Raw genomic sequence first — 24,317 nt, forward strand, 5'->3', positions numbered from 1 at the left:
CCCTCTATACATGGTTCTGAGCTACTATTTATGTATTATTAGGTATTTATGGTAATATTCACCCTAATTTTTTTTCCACAAGTAGGACAGACAGAAAAAAAAAGAATAATCAATGACTTGGTTCTTTATCACTTTCAGGTTTTTTATTTCTGATTTACTTCATAACCATTAGGATTTTCCACCTTTGTGGCTTCCAAATTTTTTGTAATTCAGAGAACTTTTATTTTTTTGTTCTTACTCACTTTCAGCCTAGCTTAAAATGAATCATCAGTGACTTCTCTGTTACTTTCAGGTTTTTTAAGTTTCTCATTTGCTTCATGGTCATTAGGATTTTCCACTTATGTGTCTTCCACATTTTTTGTAATTCAGGAAACTTTTAAGTTTTTTGCTCTTACTCAGTTTCAGCCTGGCTTAAGAATTTCAAGCTTTGGATTCTAAGTGACTAACAAACTGATGGCCTTAGGTAAATCCTAACTTATCTATACTTTACTTTGCATTGGTAAAACATTAATTGAATAAAAATATGCTTTTATACAAACATACCTACTCAGCCAAACTGTTGACTCCTTAAGGACAAAGATTAGGTCCCTACATCTGTATTACCTTATACATAATAGATTCAAAATAAATATTTGTGAATGAATTAATTAATCAGCAAGCAGTCAAGTCACCCAGTTGGTTAGTATTTGTGATGTATAAATACTATCCATCAGACAATATAACCTTCACAATAAAATGGATTTACCTTGGGATTTGCTGCTACTGTAATTCTGTAGTGCACGATTCAAATAAGTTAATTTTGTGAACCTTAAGAAGCTGAAGGAAAATTATCAGTTTAGTATGCCTAACTTTTTCTCATTTGTGAGATAGAATATTATTTTCTTTTCACAGAGGTACTCTACGTCTTTAGTAGTTGCTTCTAATTCTTCCACATCACTATTTCAGAGCCTTGGGCCTGGCTATCTTAAAAAGGGAAAAAAGAAGGTATGGGGGAAAAGATGGGTTTTAAAGAAAATAACTTCATCTGTTCAAAAGATTCCTCTTAATCCTCAGTGACTCACATTTAAGAAATGAACTGTGCAGCTGTGGTGGAGCTAAGCCCTTGGCAACAACTCGAGGGGCAAACAAGTGGTCTCTCACAATGGATGGGTGGTCCTTAGCCTTGAATTATTTGCTGTTCGGTTTTAACAATGGAATTGCATCATCAAACAGTGTCTTGAACTTTTTCAGTTTGATGGGACCTTTAAGATCCATTTCCTTATTTGACAGACTTTGCTCCAATAATTATCTCCACTTTCCCCCGAGGTCTTTAATGTATTCTTCTCTGCTGTGGTGACCAACTGTCCTGGTTTGCCTGATGCTGTCCTGGTTTCAGCATTGGAAGTTCCGTGTCCTTAGTACCTGGCAAACAAGGATGGTTGGTTATCCATCTTTCAGTCTGTGTTCAAACCATTCCTATCCTAAAAAGAACGTATCTCTCTTTGCCTTGTGATCCTCTCTGTCCTGTCCTCCTCTTTTCCCTGAAATGTTGTCACTTGAAATGCCTCCTCCTTCTCTCACTTACTCCTCAACTAAACCTGTTTCCAAGGCTACTGCCCTCCGCTGAAATTGATCTCACCGAGTCTGATGAACGCTTCTCAGTGCTGTTCTTGCTTTACTTCTGTGTCATGATTGGACACTCTGGGTCACTTTATTCCTCTCAAACTCTCACTGTCTCTTCAGTAGTTTTACATTCCTTATTTCCCCCAGTCTTCACACCTATCCAGTCCTTTTCGGCCTTTCATTGGATCCTGTTCCTCTGTCTGCTCATTACATTTGTATCTGTGTTCTCCAGAATTTCTTTTCCTCTCACTGCGCTGAGCAATCTCATCTACTTACGTAATTTTAATCCTTGCCTGTGTGCATAATCGTAGGCACTCAGTGGATATTAGCGTAGTGAGAGAATGACTCCTACATCTCATTTCTTCTCCCTAAGCATTGGATTCGAAACTTGTTTTCTGCTGGAGAGAATGTTACGTCTCCAAGCTGAGCGTATCACCTCCTCTTACTCTGTTCCCCCTACAGACCCCCCTCATAGGAGTCTGGGATTTTAATATTCATCTTTATTAATTTTATGCTGAACGTGCACATGAGGTGTTCTGGATCAGAGACAGATCTCCTTGACTTACTTTACAGTAAATATCATCACTACCTTCCACCCTCTGTTCAAGCCTTACCCCTAAGGAGACATGGTGAGATCTGATGAAAATTTTCTCACATGAGTGGCTGGGTGGGTGCTCCATAGGAAAGTAACCAGGAAAAAATGATTTTTCTCTGCTTATAAAGGAGAAGTAGGCAATTGTCCTCTTCTCCCCCGTGAAAGGGTCTCCTTGGAAACGTGATGGGCCTGAGTCCCAACTCCAACTTCTCTAAGAGCCAGCTAGCCCCATGCATCTCAGGTTTTACAACCTAGAAATGTCTCCAAGGCCTTGGCTTTATATTTTCGAAATGTAAATACCTACAGAGATAGCTACTCCAGTCTCTCTGACAACTTGGAGCTTAACCTAGGGAACTACTTCAGGCTATAACCATTTGGCCCTCTGGATCAGAGAAATTAACTAGACAAATGACTACAGATCTAATTCCCCTGGTATGGGAAGGTGTTCACGAGGCTAGAACTTTTTATAGGTGTACTGAGAAATCCAGGAGAGTTTATTTCCTCACATTTAGTTTAATTGCACCCAGCGTTCGCTCCTTTACTCAACCTAGAATCTAGGAGTCATCCCTGCTCCTCCCCTTCTCTTCTCCAGCATCTATTCGGTCACCAGATTCCCACATCTCTACTCTGTAAACATTTCCTTACTCTGTCTCTTTTTTTTCTTGCCCTGGGACCATTGCCCTGGTTCAGATCCTCATAATCTTTCACTGAATTCTTGCAATTGCCTCCTGTTTTCTCTGATTCCATTTCTGTCCTTCTCAAATACATACTCTGTACTAGTGTCAGAGGAATCTATTTGAAATGCACACATGCCCATGCCACTCCCCTCCTTACATCCCTTCAAAGGCTCCTGATTACCTATGAGACAACACCTAGACTTCTTAGCAGGGTATATCTGGTCGTAGGTTGAGGTTCAAATCCTGACTTAAAGGTCTAATACAGTTTAAGATAAGAACAGTACCCTGCTTCATCTCTGGACATGTCTTCTCCTTGCACTTTATCTTCTAGAAACATCTGCCTACTTGAGATAATTGCACATGCCACACTGAATTAGCCCTCTGTCTTCGCACCTGCACTTTCGTCTTCTTTCTTCTTCCTCTAACCTGCTTTTCCCTGGCTAACTCATCACGTTCATGCTTTAGAATTCTTCTTGGATACTATCTTCTCCAAGAAGCCTTTCCCATATTATGCAAGCCTATCGCACTTTGCACATTGTGTTGAAATTATTTACGTGTTCGACTCTTCCACTATTTACTATAAGTTCCTACACCGGAAGGGCTGTTTTGCATTCAACTTTGTATTTCTGGTCTTTAGTATAACCACTGACACATAGTAGTTCAATAAAGGGAGCCATTATTATTTTTATAATTAGTAATATCAGTATCAGCTTCCTATTGTCAAGTCCAAATGGAGAGACAAAGTAAAATAATAATTTTCTTGAAGCTAGAAAAATTAGGTGTTTGAAAAAAATACAGGAATACAAGAAATGTATGCACATATACATTCACGTGTGTGTGAGTGCATACGCACGCACACAAACACAGAGATTACAAATGAAATATTAGAGGGAAAATCAACCTTACATGTAAGCAAAGTAAATAGCCCACCTACTCTGTATGATTTCAAGGGTGCAAGAATATGCTACTATACTATCCACAGGCTGAATCCTAATATTCCACTTAACAAATTTCATTATTTTGGCTCAAAAACCTTGCCTCTCTCTACTAAACTGTAAATAACTTGGAAGGTGAATCATTTTGCAAAGTGTCAGACTCAGGATTCCATTGAATGGTGAACACCATTAGGACTTTATTTATAAATGTGTCATACATTCTGCTTCTAGAGCACTTCTGTAACATGATACACCTGAAGTTTAAAGGAGATACTGCTAAGTTTTCTCCCAGTAACAGAGCACGGTTTAAATTCAATAGGCAACATTACTAAAAATAGGATAGAATTGAAAAAAAGATATGAATAATTAAGCCCTGGATCAGGGCAATTATTATTACTGTTGTTTTTACACTGGTCTTTTAGCATTTATGTGATATTTAATACTTTAATTAACATCTTCCCTTCTGAGATTGCCGAATCTGGGTCAGTAACTATCTTCAGTGGTTTCAGAATACCTGTTCATTTATCCTAGCCTCTCAGGATGTCTCACAACGTATTTGGTTATATATGAACTTTATTGTTGTCTTTGTTTCTAGTGTGTTCGTTTTCTCTCTTCTTTTGGTTCAGAAACTTCTTGAAGGCAGAAAGTGTGCATTTTGCTTTTCTTTTAATCCCCTGTATTAAAGAAGATTACAGATTTGAGATTAAAATTGATAACTAATTTAAATGACCTCACAACACCTGTTCTAGGCTCACTCTTATAGAAACTTGTTCCCACAATTTCTACCTTCAGTATACCTCAAAACATTTCTCCTGTTTTCAAAGAAGTCACAATGGAAAATGTAATGGGTATTTTTCAAAAGCGTTGAGTTTTTACTTAGTTTTTTATTAGTTTATTCATTATTAGTTTTTATCAGTTTACTATTAACACATCATTATGTGCATTGTCACACATTTCTACAGAATTAACTGATGATTATGATTTAGATCGGTTGTATACTTCGGTACAACCTAAGTTTTTCCAAGTGGCCCCTTAGTCTTCCCTTTATGGTTTTGATATCTGTTCTTTTGGGTGTGTGTAAGTTTCATTAGCCCTGCTAGGGTTTTTTTTTTTTTTTGGTCTTCATTGCTGCGTGCGGGCTTTCTTTAGTTGTGGCGAGCGGGGGCTACCCTTTGTTGCGGTGCGTGGGCTTCTCATTGTGGTGGCTTCTCTTGTTGCGGAGCATGGGCTGTAGTCACATGGGCTTCAGTAGTTGTGGCACATGGGCTCAGTAGTTGTGGCGCACGGGCTTAGTTGCTCCGTGGCATGTGGGATCTTCCCGTACCAGAGCTCGAACCCATGTCCCCTGCATTGGCAGGCGGATTCTTAACCACTGTGCCACCAGGGAAGCCCCCTGCTAGGGTTTTGCAATATATATCTTACAACTTTAGCTCCAGATTTCAAGTTTGGTAGTCAAGTTATATAAATAAATCACTCATCTTAATTAAAGGACGTTAACATATCTTGAAAGCTCCCCTATCCTCTCCAGAATAGTTTTACAAACACAGTGTTTTCCTGATTAAAAGAAAGATCTGTCGAGCCTTCTTTATTATTTTATGACTGTCTGTTTATAAATAAAGGAGATAGAAATGGACCTGGGAATTTCATAACCAAGCTCTGAGCACCCAGGATTAATTTTGAGAAGAATGCCACAAGCCACATAAGCATTTCTTTTCATCTCATTTCACAGGCCTTCAAGAGGGAATTGAAAACGAAAGAACCTGTAATCATGAGTACTCTTGAGACTGTGCGAATATTTCTGACAGAGCAGCCTTTGGAAGGACTAGAGAAACTCTACCAGGAGCCCAGAGGTAATTGAATGTGGAACTGTAATAACATATTGATAGAAGGATCAGTGGTGACAGAATGACCCATCCGTTCTTGCTGGCAGTGTCTGGATAGCTCTCATATTTTCTAGGTTAAACAGAATCAATTCAACTTAAACCTTGATGTTGAAAAAGAAAAAGGAATCATAAAGCAGCATGCATAAATCTGTTTGCACATTCATAAATAAACATTAAAAGAGATTAGTGATCAATTATTGAAACATTTAGAAAATAATAAAAGAGATAATCTGTGAGGAGGAAGTTTATTGTCACAAAGACTACAAGCTAATTTTCAATTTAGGAGCCTGCCTGAAGTAAATTAGAGCTTGTGGTGTGCATCCTAACATTTTTCTACTCAGTAGCTTAAATGAATCTTGGATTATCTGATTGATATAAAGTGGAACAGATTTACTCAGGAAGACACGACTTCAGATGTGCTAAACTATATCAAAATGTATGCCAAGGTATAAAGAGCCATTAATCAGTAGGTTGGCCTCTTGTTAAAGTGTACTCTTTCTTTTTTCCAATATGACCTTTTCAACAATGTTTTTTTTTTTTTAACACGAAAATGAATGTGGCCTAAAACCTTGTTGTATTACCAATTTAGAGCTGCCTCCTGAGGAGAAAGCCCAGAATGTCACACGGCTCCTACGAAAGCAGGCGGAGGAGGTCAACACTGAGTGGGAAAAATTGAACCTGCACTCAGCTGACTGGCAGAGAAAAATAGATGAGGCCCTCGAAAGACTCCAGGAACTTCAGGAGGCAACGGATGAGCTGGACCTCAAACTGCGCCAAGCTGAAGTGATCAAGGGATCGTGGCAGCCCGTGGGCGATCTCCTCATTGACTCCCTCCAAGACCACCTCGAGAAAGTCAAGGTACCGTCTACTGCTTGGCTTCAGGGCCCTTTGAGAGATTCAAAACAGGTTCTAATCGGAACTCATCTGCAGTATTTTCTTCTCACAAAGTTAAAAATAGGGCCCTTAAGCATTCGAAATCTTTCACGAATTCAAAGTCTTCTGGCACATGGTATTTTCTCTAAGAGAAGATAGTGATCTAATCATGTCCGTCTTCAATAATACAAAATGAAATATTAAGAAGTTACAGGGCAAAAGAATCATGTTGATTTTGCTATCAGGGAGTTAACTTAAGTGTACTAAAGTTGTCTGATTTACATGTGTGTGTGTGTGTGTATTTGTGGTTCTCAGTATCACAGTAGGGAAAAATACAACATTTAATCAAGAGCCAGGAGTCGAGGTCTTGGCCTTTTTGCCAACTGAATTATATGACTTGGGTGAGTTATGGTGCTGTGAGCTGAGACCAGTAATGCTGCGGCAATGTGTATAATAGCATTTTGAGTTGGATTAGTCCACTGCACATATTAGGAAATATCACTCTATATTTGGAATACTGTCCACGAGACCAAAATTAAATTCCCTTATGGCACAAAGATGATAAATGTATTTATAAAGAAAAAGTATACATATTTAGGAGTATCATTTTGAAAACCAGCAACTTGAAACATATTTTGTCTATTTATCTAGTGTCAAAACTAACAAAAGTCCTCCAAGATCCAAATGCAGAAGAAGTGAAATCCTCACCTGCATTTGGCATGTTTACCAGCCCCCTCATTCTGGAAGGTCTCTTCTCCCTCGGCTTTCATGACACTGTTTCATCCACATTCTTCTTCTTCCTTTATTTTCCTCAGTTCTGAAACTCTCCCCACCCTTCAGATGTTGGTATGCCCAAGTTTCTAACCTTAGCTCAGTTCCCTTTTTATCCTATAAATACCTTAGCTCAGTTCTCTTCTTATGGTATAAATGCTCCCCGTTTGAAATGGCATGGATGGTAACAAATCTAAATTTCTAGTCCGAATCTCTTTTCTGACCTGCTAACCCATATGCCATTAGAATTGAAATGCAGCCATTCTGAAAGCAAGTCCATTTGTTCTCCTGTTTACCCATTCCCCTACCGATATCCCTTTTTACCTGCCCTTTCTTCTGTGTTTCCTATTTCAGTTAATGGATCATAATCCAACGAGTTGCTCAGGCTAGAACCTTGAGGTCCATCCTTACTTAAATCCTTCTACATTTTCATTGACTGCACTTGATTGCTCATTTTACCTCAGAATATCTCCTTTATATTTTCTCTCCTCTTTTCAACCAACGTCCTGTTCTAGTCCCCAGCATCTGTTAGTCAGGTTGTTTTATTATACATCCTTAAATCCCATTCCCCAGTCAGTGTAGCTGGCATATGACAAACACTGCACTTTAAATATTTGGTTAGTGAATGAATGAATGAACAGTTTCTTTATTGATATTTCTGTATTTCCATTCTTTCCCAACTCTAATCCAAACTCTTAGCAGGAAACTGCCTGCCTGACGATGAAGTCCAGTGAATGCAGAGGGCAGGTGGCTCTGTTTCTTCCTAGCCCTGGCTTAAATTTCTGACTGTTGCTCCTGTCCTCTAGGCCATTCAGGACACACTGACCACACCCCCCTTTACCCAAATATGCCATCTTTTTTCATAACTCTCTGCCTTTGCATATGTTCTTCTCTGTGCCTGGATCAGCCCACCTTATCTGACTGGTGCACTTCCACTCAGCCCTCAAGGCCCAGCTCAGATGGCATCTGTCCTTAGAGTTTTCCCTGTCTTCCACCTCCCACAAAGCAGAAGCAACTGCCCTTCGTTCAGTGCTTTCATAGGTCACCACACATGCTTAAACTGTCACACTTAAGCTTCACATATATTGTGGCAAGTCACTTATGTATTTTTTTTCTTCCGTAGAAAGTAAGTGAGGCTTCTAAGAGCAAGGATCATGCTGTACATCTTTGAATTCACAGTTCCTAGCGCAGTGCCAGCAACATATAAGGAATCCGATTCAGCTTCTTTATTCCTTCACTCAGCAGTTGTTTGTGAGCTACTGTAAAATGTGCTATACACGTAGTTATAAATGAAACAGACTCGGTCTTTGTCCTCATGAGGCCTACAGTCTAATGTTGAATTGAAAAGCTCTTCATTATAATAGTAGGTGAAGATTTAAAAGGAGATTAAAAATTTGGCTATAACTTCCAAAATATCTTCGCCAACATTCTATGACCCCATGTCTAATATTTAAAGCAATGGTTAACATTTCTGTGTACATAAAAATTAATGTTTTGAAATGTATTACCTATTCAGCATTAAAAATACTGAATTTTATCCAAAAATATAGGAACTAAATTCTTAAAAATTTTCCCCCAAATGGCAAATAAGCTTAAAAGAATGTGCCAAAGGAAGTAAATTAGTTAATAAATCAAGTGGCTGAATGTCTAGGCTTTAGAGCAGACATAAAGGATTCATTCTGAGCCATATCTATCACACAGGAGCATTAGCAGGATAATGAATATGGATGGAGAATGTATACAGCATGACTTAATAACAAAAACTAACTAAAAGCAGAGCATCTCAAATATCAACTGGCCCTTACCCAACCCTATTTGCAGTCTTCTTTTCAGTTCCCCTCTCTCATCTGTTCTTGATCCTAAGACGAATTTCACTTCCCATATATCCTAATTGGTAAGACTCCTCATTCTGATCCCAATAATAAAAAAACATATGTACATTAAATGTTTGTTTAAAAAGAGCTTATGGGACTTCCCCGGTGGTCCAGTGGTTAAGACTCTGCCTTCCAGTGCAGGGGGAACAGGTTCCATCCCTGGTCGGAGACCTAAGATCCCACATACTGTGGGGTGCGACCAAAATTATTAAAAAAAAAAAAAAAAAAGAGTGTGTGTACTGGCCATAATAGATGTGATTATTTTGGTTTCTGAACCAGTATTGTACAAATATTTTACGCAGATCTTAAAACTGTAGATTATATGAATTCATATATATTTATTTCCCTTCAGTAGTTCCTCTTCATTTTGCATTGGAAATGAAAACCCATCTTTTTTCTGTTGCGTCTCAATGGTACCAGATTTGAAACTCTGAAACTTTCGTGTTGGTAGTTTATAAGGAGTGAATTCTATTAAAACTTACTTTGAAAAGAAGTAGAAGAGTACTGAAAACCACTATTCCCATTTTTCTACTCAGCAATTTAAGCCCTCAGAGGCTCCACGCTGTAGGGAACTCCAAACGGATAGCTAGGCAGGTAGCCAGAAGAACATTTTATATACCCGTCTCAGTTTGTTTTCATCACCCCAGTGACTGTCTCATAATATCCACCTCCATTCGGATCTCATTTGTTAAAGAAGTTGTTATTTAAGTAACTATGGAATGTGTGTTTCTGTGGGATTTAGCATTACATCATTTCATTAGCAAATGCGGCTTTTGGATTTGGAGAATGGATAAAACAACAACTAAGTCCTGGGACACTATGGATATGGCGTTATTACTAGTAATCATCTTTAGGACAGTGTACATAAAAAAATCAAGAGAAAGGAACATAATGTTAATATTGACTATTCAGCTCACTAAGTGAATCTCACCCTTCCAAATATGGCTTCATAGGAATAACCACTAGAATAAAATTTAAATTTTAAATGCCTCTTTATTTTTAAAATTCATGATTCATACTGCTTATCAAATATTTTAAGGGCAGAATCATGATTTCTCACTTTACTGGAAATAACACCAATGCTTATGTGACTATACAAATGTTCTTACTTTCCTTGTAGTAATGGGGAATGAGAATAACTGCTGGAATCACTAAGTGTTCTACATAGATCTATAAGTGGAACATATGCAGGTCTTAATAAAGTAGAACAACTTTTGCAAGTAAAGTCTACATATGACATTTTTGTTCTTAAGAACAATTCCTGTGTGAAAAAGTTCATGTGAGTTGTTGTTTTCCCCAGTTGTCTCTTTGTTCTAATCTACCATGGTTTCTTAACACAGATTGCTACATCATTCTTGAGCCGGAAACATTTCACTGCCCTTAGTTTGCCAATTGACTTGAAACACAGTTTTTCACACACCATGATTAGGATCTCCCAGGCTGCCATCTTGGGATATGCAAATTTGTCACATTTATGTAGTTATGCATTTTACGGTTTTGTTTTATTTTTTTTATTTTTATTTTTTTTAGCAGATATTCATTTTTAATTAATTATTTATTTATTTATTTATTTTTGGCTGTGTTGGGTCTTCGTTTCTGCGCGAGGGCTTTCTCCAGTTGCGGCAAGCGGGGACCACTCCTCATCGCAGTGCGCGGGCCTCTCACCATCGTGGCCTCTCTTGTTGTGGAGCACAGGCTCCAGACGCGCAGGCTCAGTAGTTGTGGCTCACGGGCCCAGTTGCTCCGCGGCATGTGGAATCCTGCCAGACCAGGGCTCGAACCCGTGTCCCCTGCATTAGCAGGCAGAGTCTCAACCACTGCGCCACCAGGGAAGCCCCCTGTTTTATTTTTTAATAAGACTTTCAACTTACACTTTTTACTACGAAAAGTCAAGGACAGGGACTCTGTGAGTTTTTCCTTAAAGTTCTTACAACAAAATATTTTAATTAGACCTTTTTGGAATTATAATTGAGAATAATGTAGTGATGTGTGTAATAGAAGAGGGACTATGATGATGAAGCCGCCATGCCATCCTGACTGACTTAATATTCAATATTCACATCTAAAAATGTAAGAAGAAAACTGGCAAATGCTTCTCTTCAGACTACCTGTGGCTTGGTTTATCTGAGAAATTTGTCAAAGAAATGCTATCTCAGAATTTGACATTGAGAAAACCAAGTATGTTTCCTCCTGATAGGTAATGTGAAATGTGATGTAACATACTAGAACTTCATATTCACTTTCGGAAGCCGGAAGCTTTCAGCCATGTTCACGTTAACTATATCTTCCCTTACTGTTTTTCTCATCTTAACCCTGGCTCTAATATTTTATTATTATTTTATCAATTTTGTTATATTTGTCATTTATATGAGTTGACCTTAAATCCTTTCTTATATATGAGTTTTATAGATAAAGTTTATAATCCTTTCTTTCTTTTTTTACATCTTTATTGGAGTATAATTGCTTTACAATGGTGTGCTAGTTTCTGCTTTGTAACAATGTGAATCAGTTATACATATACATATGTTCCCACCTCTCTTCCCTCTTGCGTCTCCCTCCCTCCCACCCTCCCTATCCCACCCCTCTAGGTGGTCACAACAGGGATAGGGGATGCATGGTTAGAACCATCACAGAGCAGCCCTTATAATGATTCAAAATATGTAAACTCTCCCCACTCTGAATAAAGGATTGATATCTCCACAAGGAATAAGGTATACTACCTGTAGTAGGAAAAGGAAAGCTTAGTAATATTTTGTTAATTGTTATTGGCTACAAATGAATTGCTCTGTGGAGGCTTTTGTTATTGTTTTTATACGAATGCTATGTGTGCTATGTAAGCCTTTGATGGAGAAGAAAACACAAACAAAAAAGATATAATCCTTTATAAATCTGGGTTAAAAATGGAACTGATGCCTGTCCTATGGAGTAACTAAGGTTTTATCTAGTTTTCAAAGCATACAATTGCGATGTTTTAAAGCATAGGATTTGGCCTTTAATATCTGGGAATATATCTATAAGAAGGCATATTATAGTAACTCTCACTTATATACTTCAAAAGTATAGTATTTATTTTTTAATAGAATGGTCATTGTTGGCCTTACTAGAGCTTAGAAACTAAAGTAGGAATTAACCATCTTAAATTTCCTAACCAAATTATTTGTCCGATGTAAAACTAAGTGTAAGTTAGTGTTGCCAGGAGAGCTTATTACTTAGTTCCCATGTATTCTCTGTCATTTCCTGCTTTGTTTATAAAGTTAAAAGCAAGTTACTTAGGGTAGCAATGTCAAATCACGTTCCTTACCCAAGGCATCTGACTTTAGATAGTGCTGTGTGTGTTTTTAAAGCCCCTACCTCGATTTAGGCAAACAGAGCCTTCGTTTACCATGCTATTCCCATCCTGCCTTTGAAACTTCTGAAAAGGCAGCGCAGAGTAATTGTTTCAGACATCTGCTTAGCATACTTTGAAGTGCATATAAGTTCTTTTTCAGTTTCATTTGAACCCCAGCTGTCTTCACCGAAGTCTATAATCAATCTGAATTAAGTTGTCCTACTTCTCCTAATAAGTCTCTTATTAAGTTCTGCATCAGCCTCTTAGGGAGACTTAAAAGCTAATTCATGTAGAATTGCCATTTTCTACTAATTCATTTGTCAGCTCTCCAAATTCCAAGGAAAACAATTGCAAAGACTGTTAATTTGGCTCTTCATAAGCAACTTATGTAAGTGTAGTATACATTGGAACCAAGCAAATGATTTAAAACCGTGGGTGGGAGGAAATAAGTTGATGACATTCAACACTGCTTTCTTTTTAACTGTTCTGAGATGCCCTCCACATTCAAAGCACAAAGCCATTTATTTAATAAGAGAAACATCCTCTGCTCTTAGTTTCATAAATAAGATAATTACTGAATGAACTTTGCTTCAAGATAGGAAGAGGCTTTAGAACAGTAGGAAAACGCCCGTGTTCCTTTTATTACTGAACTTATTTTAATTTGGACTTCTTTGTATTCCTTTGATGGATAAAAGAAGGAGCTAGAATTGGTTACCACTGTTACTGCATTAAAGCAGAGTTGTACAGCTCCTCTTCTGGTCATGGAATATTTAGGAGAACATGGCTAATCAGAATGTTCAGCTAATGAGTTCATCTGACATTATTCTACTAAAGCAATATTTAATTAGATAATAAAAATTCCTCCAGAGAATATCACCCTTCCTTCTATTTGAAAACAACCATGTCAAAAACTGATCCTTTAATATGCCAATCCTGTTTACTGTGGATTTATTCCAGAAGCTTTGTTTGTGGCTGGTAGTGATTATAAACAGTATTCCTCAAGAGTCTTGGGTGATAAAAGTCTATTCAAAACAAAAACTTAAGTCATACAGTATCAGCATTAACAGATCTAAAAACTCAATCATTCCTTCATCTATGATATGGTTAAAACCTATACCCTGAGAAATCTGATCTCATTACAGAGTGTGAATGTTTATTTCATGAATAAAATCGTATTGGGAGTTATATTAATGGCATCTTAGTTTTCCTGAGAGTATTATTACTTAGCACCAAGCTGAGAAAGCAAGAATTTGTATTAGCTTGTAGGTATGGGTGTCTGTAACACATTAACTAGAAACAGTTTTAAAATGTGAGTTATTTAACTGAAATTCCATATTTCCTTAGAAAAGTTTATAATCTTTTAGAAGATGGGAGCACACAGTCAGTATGTAGTTTTTTAAATTCATCTTTATTGGAGTATAATTCCTTCACAGTGCTGTGTTAGTTTCTGTTGTACAGGACATGGAAGCAACCTAAGTGTCCGTCAACAGTTGAATGGATAAAGAACATGTGGCACATATATACAATGGAATATTACTCCGCCATAAAAAGAAACGAAATCGAGTTATTTGTAGTGAGGTGATGGACCTAGAGACTGTCATACAGAGTGACGTTAAGTCAGAAAGAGAAAAACAAATATCATACGTTAACGCATATATATGGAATCAGTATGTATTTTCATTCTCCTTTGACATCTACCAAAGTTGCAACAAGTTTAAACTTCACAATTATGTTACTCTCCTACCAGAAGTACAACAAGGAATGATTTAAGAACAGATAGCCCAAGGAGTGGGCGCCTATTGTGTTCCCGTCATACTTGGCGATTACAGTTTTTAGAATTACACAGCTAACATTGACAGCAATATTATGCGTTATGCAATCTTACCTTAACTAAGTTAAGCCATGGCATTGAGTAATTGTTCTTGGTTAACCAATTTTCTGAGTATTATGGGAACAGATGTGCCTATGGTAGTAATGTAACTCTTATTTTAATGGGTCCTGAGAAAAGTAAACTTTTTCAAAAAAGATCTTTCCATACTAAACTAATATTTTTAGCTATAGTTTACAATTACTATGGATTTTTCTATCAACAGTACTTGCCAAAAGCAGTGCTTCTCAAACTTTGCTATTTCAGTTCTCTTAATGGCCAAGGAGATGAAGCGGGATATCCTCCCCTTCCACCTGTTTACCTCCTTTCCCCACGAGCATGAGCTTTCTTTGATGTTTATTTTTTAAATGTCATTTCAATTTTGTAGTCTTCTCCAAAATGGATTTGTTGTGTTTTAATATAAAGATGTTTTTCTCCAACATATTAAGTAAAATGAATCCTCCAGTGTATTCACCTATGGGTATGAAAGCATAATTTGAGAAGCATGATAGGAAAAACTGCCCAATTTGTGCTGGCTCCATCTTTTTCCAACAACTTCTTTCTTTTCTGTGCACATACACAACGAGTAGATCCTTGCCATTTCAGATGTACCGTTCGCGCTTTCATCTGATCATTGTGATTCAAAAGGTCCATGACTTGTAGCTCTTTGTGATTTTGAACATATATTCTTTGAGGCTTTTGTGCCGCAGTCACTTAACTAATGATTTAACTGGTGTTATAGGTCAGGTTCCCTGGAAGCAGACCCTGAGAACAGGGGTCTGAGTGCACAGGGTTGATAGACGGTCTGCTTTCAGGAGAAGCCTGTGTGCGAGTTACGGAAGCATAACAAGAAGATGAAAGAGCCAAGCAAGCATGCCATCTCAGGCAAAATCTAGCTTTGTGTCTTGATTCAAATGGAGAAAGCTCTGGAGTATGAACCACACAGCAGAGCTGGTCTTTTATACCCCAGCCAGTCATTGGCTGTGGCCAGCGGTATGCTAGTAAACATTTTTCCTCTAGCTCTGAGGTGAACACTGATTTGTAGTGTTTTCCAATTGTCTTGGTGTAATTACCCACACCGTGGCTGATTCAGGCTACCAACATGACCTCACCAAAGGGAAGAGACACACACACAATTGACTCCTGGACTGTGCTCCAGCGCACCACTGGCTGTGGCCCACCAGTAGAGACATGAGTTACCTCCCAGGCCAGGAGTGTGTGTTACCTCCTGGGATAGGGGGCTCCTATCAGCAGAGATCGCCTTTGTGAAGAAGAGAAGCAGCTGTGAGACATTAGTAGGCGACCATCACAGCAGCTGGGGGATGGATGTGCAGGCCAGGAGAAGTGTCCCCTACAGCCAGTAAGCGAACCTAGTAGTCCACTCAGGCTCCGTGTCTCAACATGGCCCTTTAAATGCTGTTTTGTTCTTGCACATGCAGTAATTCTTTAGAAATGACGAAAATTTTGTTTCTTTGTGAAAAATCTACCCTCCCCCTGCCCAGCCTACCTCCTAGGTACTTATTGGATTTGGTAATAGAAGAGAAGAGTTAATGGAAATGTCTAAGAAAGTGGTGATTATTAGTAAAGAAAATGGCTTTCTAAGCAATTTTGGCTTTATAGTTATATAATCTCTAAGTGTCTCTATTGATCACATATTTGTCAATTTGAGGATTCTAGTTATTCAGACATAGTCATTGAGAATGTCAAGAATTTTCTGTGGCAGTGACTGTCACATCAGACACTACTCACAAGCCCTACTCATACAATTTTTGAGTTGCTTCAAAAGACTTAGAACTTGGGCTTCCCTGGTGGTGCAGTGGTTGAGAGTCCACCTGCCGATACAGGGGACGTGGGTTCGTGCCCCGGTCCGGGAAGATCCCACATGCCGCGGAGCGGCTGGGGCCGTGAGCCATGGCCGCTGAGCCTGCGCGTGACTTAGAACTTAACTTGCCTTCCCACTCTTAATACTTTAAAATTAAGATATTTAGTCACATAATATTCACTTTGTTTAAATGTTATCATATTTACCAATAAAAGCAATAACATTTAAAAATATTCCATAATTTTCTGCCAGACATACTGATTATAAACAAGAACTTTACAGAGTTTCTGAAATTGAGGCCATTCAGAATAGTTGAGACTATTCAACTTTTTAAAATTAAAACCTGCTTGCTAGGTGTGAATAGCTGATAACTTATTCAGGAATTGCTACATTTTCTAATTTATCTTGTCAAGCCACTGAGGCTCTGTGTTCATGATGGGAGGGTGTATGTTTGTGTGTAGAAATGGAGATGGATATGGGGTGAAACTGGGAGAATGACTGGGAGAAAGTAGGAAATAGTCTTAAGTGCAGTAATTGGGGAAGAGGGATTTTTTTCCCCCAAAGGTGGTGCAAAATCACTCTATTAAACGCCTGTGAAAAAGTTTATGGTTTTGGTATAGGGTGAGTGGTATATGTGATGAAAATTATGGGTGAAATATAATAGCAACAAATATGTTAAAATATGCTTTAACATTAAACAAGCAATATTGAAAACAAATGCTCCCCCTTAAATCCTGGAATCTTGGGGGGATGGGGGATGGAAATAAAGGAAATTTTACATTGAAAGTAATTTGATTAATGTTTAATGTAAAAATGAAATAGCTATGTATAAACCCACTCAAGTATACATTAAATAATTGAGTTAACTGAATTAGGCAGGGTAAGGGCACATTGATTTTCAGTGTTTTCAAAAATTGGTCCACATATCACTGTTATGTTTTTGTTTGTAAGCTTCAATATTTATTAAGTTTCCACGGTGTGTTCAGCCCTGAAATGTCAAACTCTCCTAACCAGAATGAGGCTGGAGAATCTAACACTAAGATAGATTTCTTCTCCTTTTAAAGAATTGATTTTTTATGGTGAAGTTTTTTTCTTCATATGGTTAAGAGCCTGCTGGTCCTATTTCAAAACACTTATTTTTAGAAGTCTTGTTCCCTGGGATGCCACATTATTATAGACTCAGTGGGCTCATTTGGAACTTTTCCCTATCAATATTCAAATTGTATCATCATGATCTTAACATGGCATATTAAGTTAGCAAAGAGAATAAAGTCAATTTATCAGCAATATATGCCAAAGTATATTGATTAAATAGAAACTGAAGTAAATGAGGGGTAAGCAATATATTGGTTTGTTTTTTGGAACTAGTGACAAGCCACCACTGAGTTTCATTTTATTTACTTATTTTCCTACTCTTAAAGGCTTTTACCCAATTTGGAGTCTGTACATTGCTGTGAACCTAAATCTTATTAGGTCTCATTAAATAATATACCCATTGAATTGCCCCGTGGTTTCAGGCCCTTGTCTGCCCAAGGTCAAGTAGGCCACATACAACAACATTTCACCTCCGTCCCCCACCACTAGTCAGTTAGCCCTTGGCTTCCAGTATTTCCAGCAGAGAAAGGCTAAAGCCAAAAAAGAATGGTTCATTGTTTTCAACTTACACAAACCCCATACTACAAGGGTTATCCAATATAATGGTGAATTTTGTATATCAAAAAAGCATAAGGTTAGAAGAAATATAAGCTAAACAAATGAGCATAAGTTCTATTGATGCTTTGACTTACACAGTGAATAAAATATTACCTTTGGAACCACCCTGACATTTTGTTATCAAGGTTAAAGGAAGATGTTTACAAGGTTGTCTCAGTGTAAAAATTGCCTGCAGGTTGGGGTTGAGTGTCCTGTGCAAGATGGGTCTTAAAGAAATCTGACCCACTTGACTTTCAAAAAAAACCTTGAATTCTTAGTGAAAAGATTGTGGGTTTTTTAAAAAAAAGATTTTAAACCCTTTTTTCAACTGAAATAGTACTCCTCTTTAGATAATCAATACAGCATCATTCCTACAGATTTTTGACGATACTAAGTCACACTTTTTTTTTTTTTTTTGGCCGCGTTGCACAATGTGTAGCATCGCATCTTAGTTCCTGGACCAGGGATTGAACCCGTGCCCCCTGCGGTGGAAGCACGGAGTCTTAACCACTGGACCGCCAGGGAAGTCCCACGCTCCTTTTTTGCAAAAGAAAACAGAAATCTATTACTGTTAAACTCTGGTATCTTTTCTCCACACCCTCTCCAGCATTTATTGTTTGTAGATTTTTTGATGATGGCCATTCTGACTGGTGTGAGGTGATACCTCGTTGTAGTTTGGATTTACATTTCTCTAATGATTAGTGATGTTGAGCATCCTTTCATGTGTTTGTTGGCAATCTGTATATCTTCTTTGGAGAAATGTCTGTTTAGGTCTTCTGCCCATTTTTGGATTGGGTTATTTGATTTTTTTGATATTGAGCTGCATGAGCTGCTTGTATATTTTCGAGATTAATCCTTTGTCAGTTGCTTCGTTTGCAAATATTTTCTCCCATTCTGAGGGTTGTCTTTTCGTCTTGTTTATGGTTTCCTTTGCTGTGCAAAAGCTTTTAAGTTTCATTAGGTCCCATTTGTTTATTTTTGTTTTTATTTCCATTTCTCTAGGAGGTTGGTCTAAAAGGATCTTGCTGTGATCTATGTCAAAGAGTGTTCTTCCTATGTTTTCCTCTGAGAGTTTTATAGTGTCTGATCTTACATTTAGGTCTTTAATCCATTTTGAGTTTATTTTTGTGTATGGTGTTAGGAAGTGTTCTAATTTCATTCTTTTACATGTAGCTGTCCAGTTTTCCCACCACCACTTATTGAAGAGGCTGTCTTTTCTCCATGTTGGTGGGAATGTAAATTGATACAGCCACTACAGAGAACACTATGGAGGTTCCTTAAAAAACTAAAAATAGAATTACCATATGACCCAGCAGTCCCACTACTGGGCATATACCCTGAGAAAACCATAATTCAAAAAGAGTCATGTACCACAACGTTCATTGCAGCACTATTTACAAAAGCCAGGACATGGAAGCAACCTAAGTGTCCAGCGACAGATGAATGGATAAAGAAGATGTGGCACATATATACAGTGGCATATTACTCAGCCATAAAGGGAAACGAGATTGAGTTATTTGTAGTGAGGTGGATGGACCTAGAGTCTGTCCTACAGAGTGAAGTAAGTCAGAAAGAGAAAAACAAATACCGTATGCTAACACATATATATGGAATCTTAAAAAAATGGTTCTGAAGAACCTAGGGCAGGACAGGAATAAAGATGCAGATGTAGAGAATGGACTTGAGGACACGGGGAGGGGGAAGGGTAAGCTGGGACGAAATGAAAGAGTAGCATGGACATATATACACTACCAAATGTAAAATAGATAGTGGGAAGCAGTCGCATAGCACAGGGAGATCAGCTCAGTGCTTTGTGACCACCTACAAGGGTGGGATGGGAAAATGGGAGGGAGACGCAAGAGGGAGGGGATATGGGGATATATATACACATACAGCTGTTTCACTTTGTTATACAGCAGAAACTAACACAACATTGTAAAGCAATTATATTCCAATAAAGATGTGAAAGAAAGAAAGAAATTATGAGCAAAAAGAATTTTTTTTTAATCTGGTATCTTTGTTAGTTGAATACTAATCACTTTTTTTAAAAGTAGATTTGGCCAATGACTTCATTTTTTTTGAAATAACATTTGAGTCCATTGATTTAACAGCTTGATACTTAGACACACTTGTGTCCATAGTAATTTATTCATCATTCACATGTACTTAAGTGGACATTATCATGATAGCAGTTGTCATAGCAGAACATAACAGGATATGGATTTAGATCTTACCTGAAGATGTGATCAGAAAAATCAGAGGAATATCTTGAAAGTAAACTTCTCAAAGTATGGTGAAAAAAATGAAGAACAAAGTAAACTCTTGACTCCACACACACATACATATGTTGAGGTAAAAATAATAACCGCTAATATATCTGGAGGCGAAACAATGCTTAGAAGTAAATACATAAGACTTTCTTTTCAGCCTAGGAATACGATGAAATGAAGATGAACCATTATAAAAAAATTATCAATCTAATTTTTAAACATGCTGTTGCATAGATTTTAATGAAGAAAGTCCATTTTATGTTTGTTTCATTTGACATTAAGTAGTGGAATATTTTCTTCTATGTTGTTCCATTTGTAAGAAAGAAAGACTAAAAACATTTATTAAATTCAGGAGCTACAATAATCTGAAAGTAAAACTAAAAAATTACAGAAGAGCATTTTACAATCATTTTCAGCCCTCTTCCATTTAATTATTTCTATCTCAGCTCTTAGAAAATTTATATTCATCTCTGATTCAGTTGCGCTTTAGTATTTCTAAGTTGATAACAATATATTGAATGAAAAATCAAATGAGCAAAAATCCATTTTGTTTCAGTAGTGAGTACCTTCCCCATAGAACTAAAATAAATGTGTCCAGTTTAAAGCAAACTGGGTATAGTATATTGCATAGGTAATTCACAACCCTAGATTCCTCTATTAATTATTATTCCTACGTGCAGAGGTAGCCTAATTTGTTTTAATGGAAAAAAAGAATCTCGTGGGAACTGCTATATACAACACGATACACTGTCCTCCATTTTCTGGGTCAAAAATGTTGCATTTTATAGCTTTTGACAGATTTTGGCTTGGAATTTGTTTCTTTATAAACCTTTATAATAACAGTCATCATTTAAATGAAATTATGTTCTTTAGAGTTAAGCTGTGGGATCAGAGGAACTTGGTCTACTTTGTGCACTGCTTTATGCCTCGTGCTTGGAACATTCCCTGGCGTATAATGGGTACTCAGTAATATTTTTTTTGGAATGAGTGAATAAGTAAACGTCTATAAAAGCACAGGGCAAAATGCTTTCTTCCTTTAAAAATTATTTTACAGATAACCTGCTCCCATTTGCCACCATCCTGTTGCTAGCAACTGTTACTTTGTGCCTGGATCTCCAAACGCTTATTGTCAATTGTTCTCCTTTCTGAAATGGCCACTAGCTTACACTCACTCCTCGACTTGAAATTTTCCAGTTGAGCATGCCTTCTTTGCACTTTTCAAGCCCTGCGACACAGCTTCTCATAGCATGATTACATTGTTTTTTAATAACCCACTAAATTGTCTCTGTCCACTAATGATTGTGAACCCATTGAGAGTTCCATTTTCCCAGTGCATAGTAGATGTATACATAGTACATAGTGCATATAAAACAAGTGTTTTCAAGTGAGTAGTAGTTAAAATCTAACAAAAAGGATTGTTGACAGTATGCCATTCCCCTTTGCAAAAACCTTCATTACTGTGCTGCAAATCTCAGCTCATTCCAACCCACCACAGTCTTGCTCGAAGAACACGCCCACGCTTTGTCTTCCACAACTGCCCTGTACCTCATGCTTCAACTTATTAAAGACTATTTGCACCTCCCCAAAGACATTAAGGTTTCCTACCTCTTGCCATTTGTCCAAGCTCTGAACAAATAGCTTTCCTCCTTCCACCATGCTGCTTCTTCCTTTATGTTTCATGTACCTACATCCCAATGTCTAGTTCAAGGAGCCCTTACAAAGCTACATGATAGAGGAGTGAGGAAAGACAGATTTACCCCAGGGTGATATTAGAAGTTGGTGCCAAAGACTCAGCTACCCGAGAAAGGATTTTAGTCAGTCTTAGTCTGTGGCTTTCTCTTGGATGAATTTATAACCCTCTGCCTTGCCACGTCTCCCTGAGTTAGACTCAGCAGGGCTCGTGTGACTTGGTATTCCCCACGTTGTGGGACACAATGCTTAATTGGTTGCAGGTGGAGTAAAAGAAGGAGAAATAGACCCAACCTTCTCGTTCATCTTTGCAACAGCCCGGGTGTGTCCATGTTACACTCCCCTTTTTACACAAGAAATGCGTGAAAAATATTTGTAAATAAACTTTTTCTTTAGTGGAAAACCCCAGAAATGAGAGAGGGAGGAGAGAGACAGAGAGAGAGAGATGGAGAGAGAAACAGAGATCATCCATAATCTCACCTTCAGCATCTATAATCTCATTCCCTACAAGTGCCTCTTTGGGCAAAGTAGAAAAAGGTACCTCTTTCATCGAAGAGATCTCCAGCCCCGTGCCAGAGTTCACCAGTTCAGTAGTGGAGCCCAGGTTGGATTTCAGTCCCCTTGTCTCCTTGGCCAGGCCACTGTATACCTCCAAATGGGGACCCCGCTGTGTAGCCTTCTCATCTTTTCCTGTATGAGAATTTTTAAAGCTTTTATTCCGTCTTGCCAAAATGCCCTGCAGAAGGCTACACCACGTGTATCACTACCAAAAGAACATATTTTCCTTAAATAGATTACTCCCCCTTTTTTTCCCACTTGCTTCATTTTTATAAAAACCCCCTGGTTAGTACCAAAAACTTGAAAGTTACATTCCTGCCCAGAGCGTTAGAGATACTTCAGAAATTAGTGTATGCTCCAACATAAATCAAGTAATAGATCCAAAGAATTCAGATACAGAATCTGAAGGAAATAAGCAGGTTTCTCTTCTTTCAGTTAGGAACTTGGCATCAGATTTCTGTAGGAAACTGTGTTTATGAAGCAATTCAAGAATAGCTATTGATCTAAAGTATTAGTGCCTAATTCTCTTGACTGTTTATTCTTTAATAAAATTTATTGAGGGATTATCATGTACTAGGTACAGGCATACCCTAGGGAAAAAAATAATATCGAATTGCCTTAATAAAGGTTCGGGTCTTGTGAAGGGACAGATAATGAATTAATAAATAGGCAAATAAGCTGCACTTACGAACTGCGATCAGTGCTAAGAAGGAAAATAAGGTTCTGAGAGTGAGAAAAATCGGGGGACCTTTCTTCAGATAGGGCCACCAGGGATGGGCTGTCTTTCATGGTCACAGGAACTGAGATCTGAGTAGCAGAATACAAGTCAGCTAGGCAGAGGGTGCCAATGGAAAACTCCAGGCTGAGAGAACAGCATGCAAAGTCAAGAATAAGTTTGGGGAGTTCTAGGGATGCAGCATCTTCTAAGTTCTTGTTAAAAGTGCCAAATTCTCAGGCCCACCCTGGATCTACTGAGTCACAAATGCTGGAGTGGGACCCAGCAGCCTCTGTGTTAACAAGCCCTCCATGTGATTATGATGCATACTGTTGTTTGAGAGTCACTGCCTTAGACAGATGTTTTGAGCCATGAAGGGAAAGGTGAGAGCAAGACCGCATCTCTTTGCCAGGGCACTGGTAGTGGCAAATGTGGGCACAGACCGTGACCATTTTAGACTGACAGAAATGTTTGCAAATTCAAAAAAACTGTTAAATGTAAAACTTAATCTAAAATAACTCCTGAATTTGACTATCAGTGTCCTTGTGGTTGATGTTTTTAATGGTTTATGGATTATTACTTATTTTTAAATAAGTAAATAGATTTCATTAACTGCCATTTTGCCTGATGTTTTGTCACATATAATTAAAATTTCTCAGAAAGAAAATATCGGCATTTCTTCTGCTTCCTTGGCAGCCTAAGAACGTGGTCTGCTTAAATGATTTATTTATACTCATTAGAGACCTTTTTATTTTAATTGTGCATATTTTGCATTTAGCCTCTGTAAAGCACTCATGAGCTACCTTTTTTATTTGTTTTAATTGTGTCATTAGAAAGCTTTGGAAAGCTTGAAATGTTTTTGTTTTGGTTTGGTTTATTTGCTTCATTTTTCTATAAAAAAGAAATAATTAGCAACCAGAATTAGGATTATAGAAAGTAGTTTCCAAGGAAATTAAAATAACTCAAATGTTTACAACTTGTTCTTATAGGCAAAAACCTTTCCTTTGTGATCAATTCCGTTCTGTTCCTCATTTTCAATTTATATTTGTGAAGGCAAAATGAACATGCATAAAAAAGAAAGAAGACAGACACTATAAGTGTGGTTAAGCTATAATTCAGCCTTTAGGAGCATTGGAGTTATAAGCTTCATAGTGAAGCCATGTCCT

The 24,317-nt window shown here is 37.8% G+C and overlaps 1 protein-coding gene across 3 annotated transcripts in view; it reads left to right on the top strand.

Annotated features, from left to right (window-relative positions):
* The window catches only part of DMD (dystrophin), a 1,698,782-nt gene that overhangs the window by 1,332,578 nt on the left and 341,887 nt on the right, over positions 1-24,317 (top strand). For all 3 annotated transcript variants that reach the window (XM_060087208.1, XM_060087209.1, XM_060087210.1), the window contains 2 exons: positions 5,539-5,659; positions 6,282-6,550. In XM_060087208.1, coding sequence (XP_059943191.1) covers positions 5,539-5,659; positions 6,282-6,550 — 390 coding nt within the window. The remainder of the gene's footprint in view (positions 1-5,538; positions 5,660-6,281; positions 6,551-24,317) is intronic.

The sequence above is a fragment of the Mesoplodon densirostris genome, chromosome X (assembly GCF_025265405.1).
Source record: "Mesoplodon densirostris isolate mMesDen1 chromosome X, mMesDen1 primary haplotype, whole genome shotgun sequence".
In the NCBI taxonomy this organism is placed as follows: Eukaryota; Metazoa; Chordata; class Mammalia; order Artiodactyla; family Ziphiidae; genus Mesoplodon; species Mesoplodon densirostris.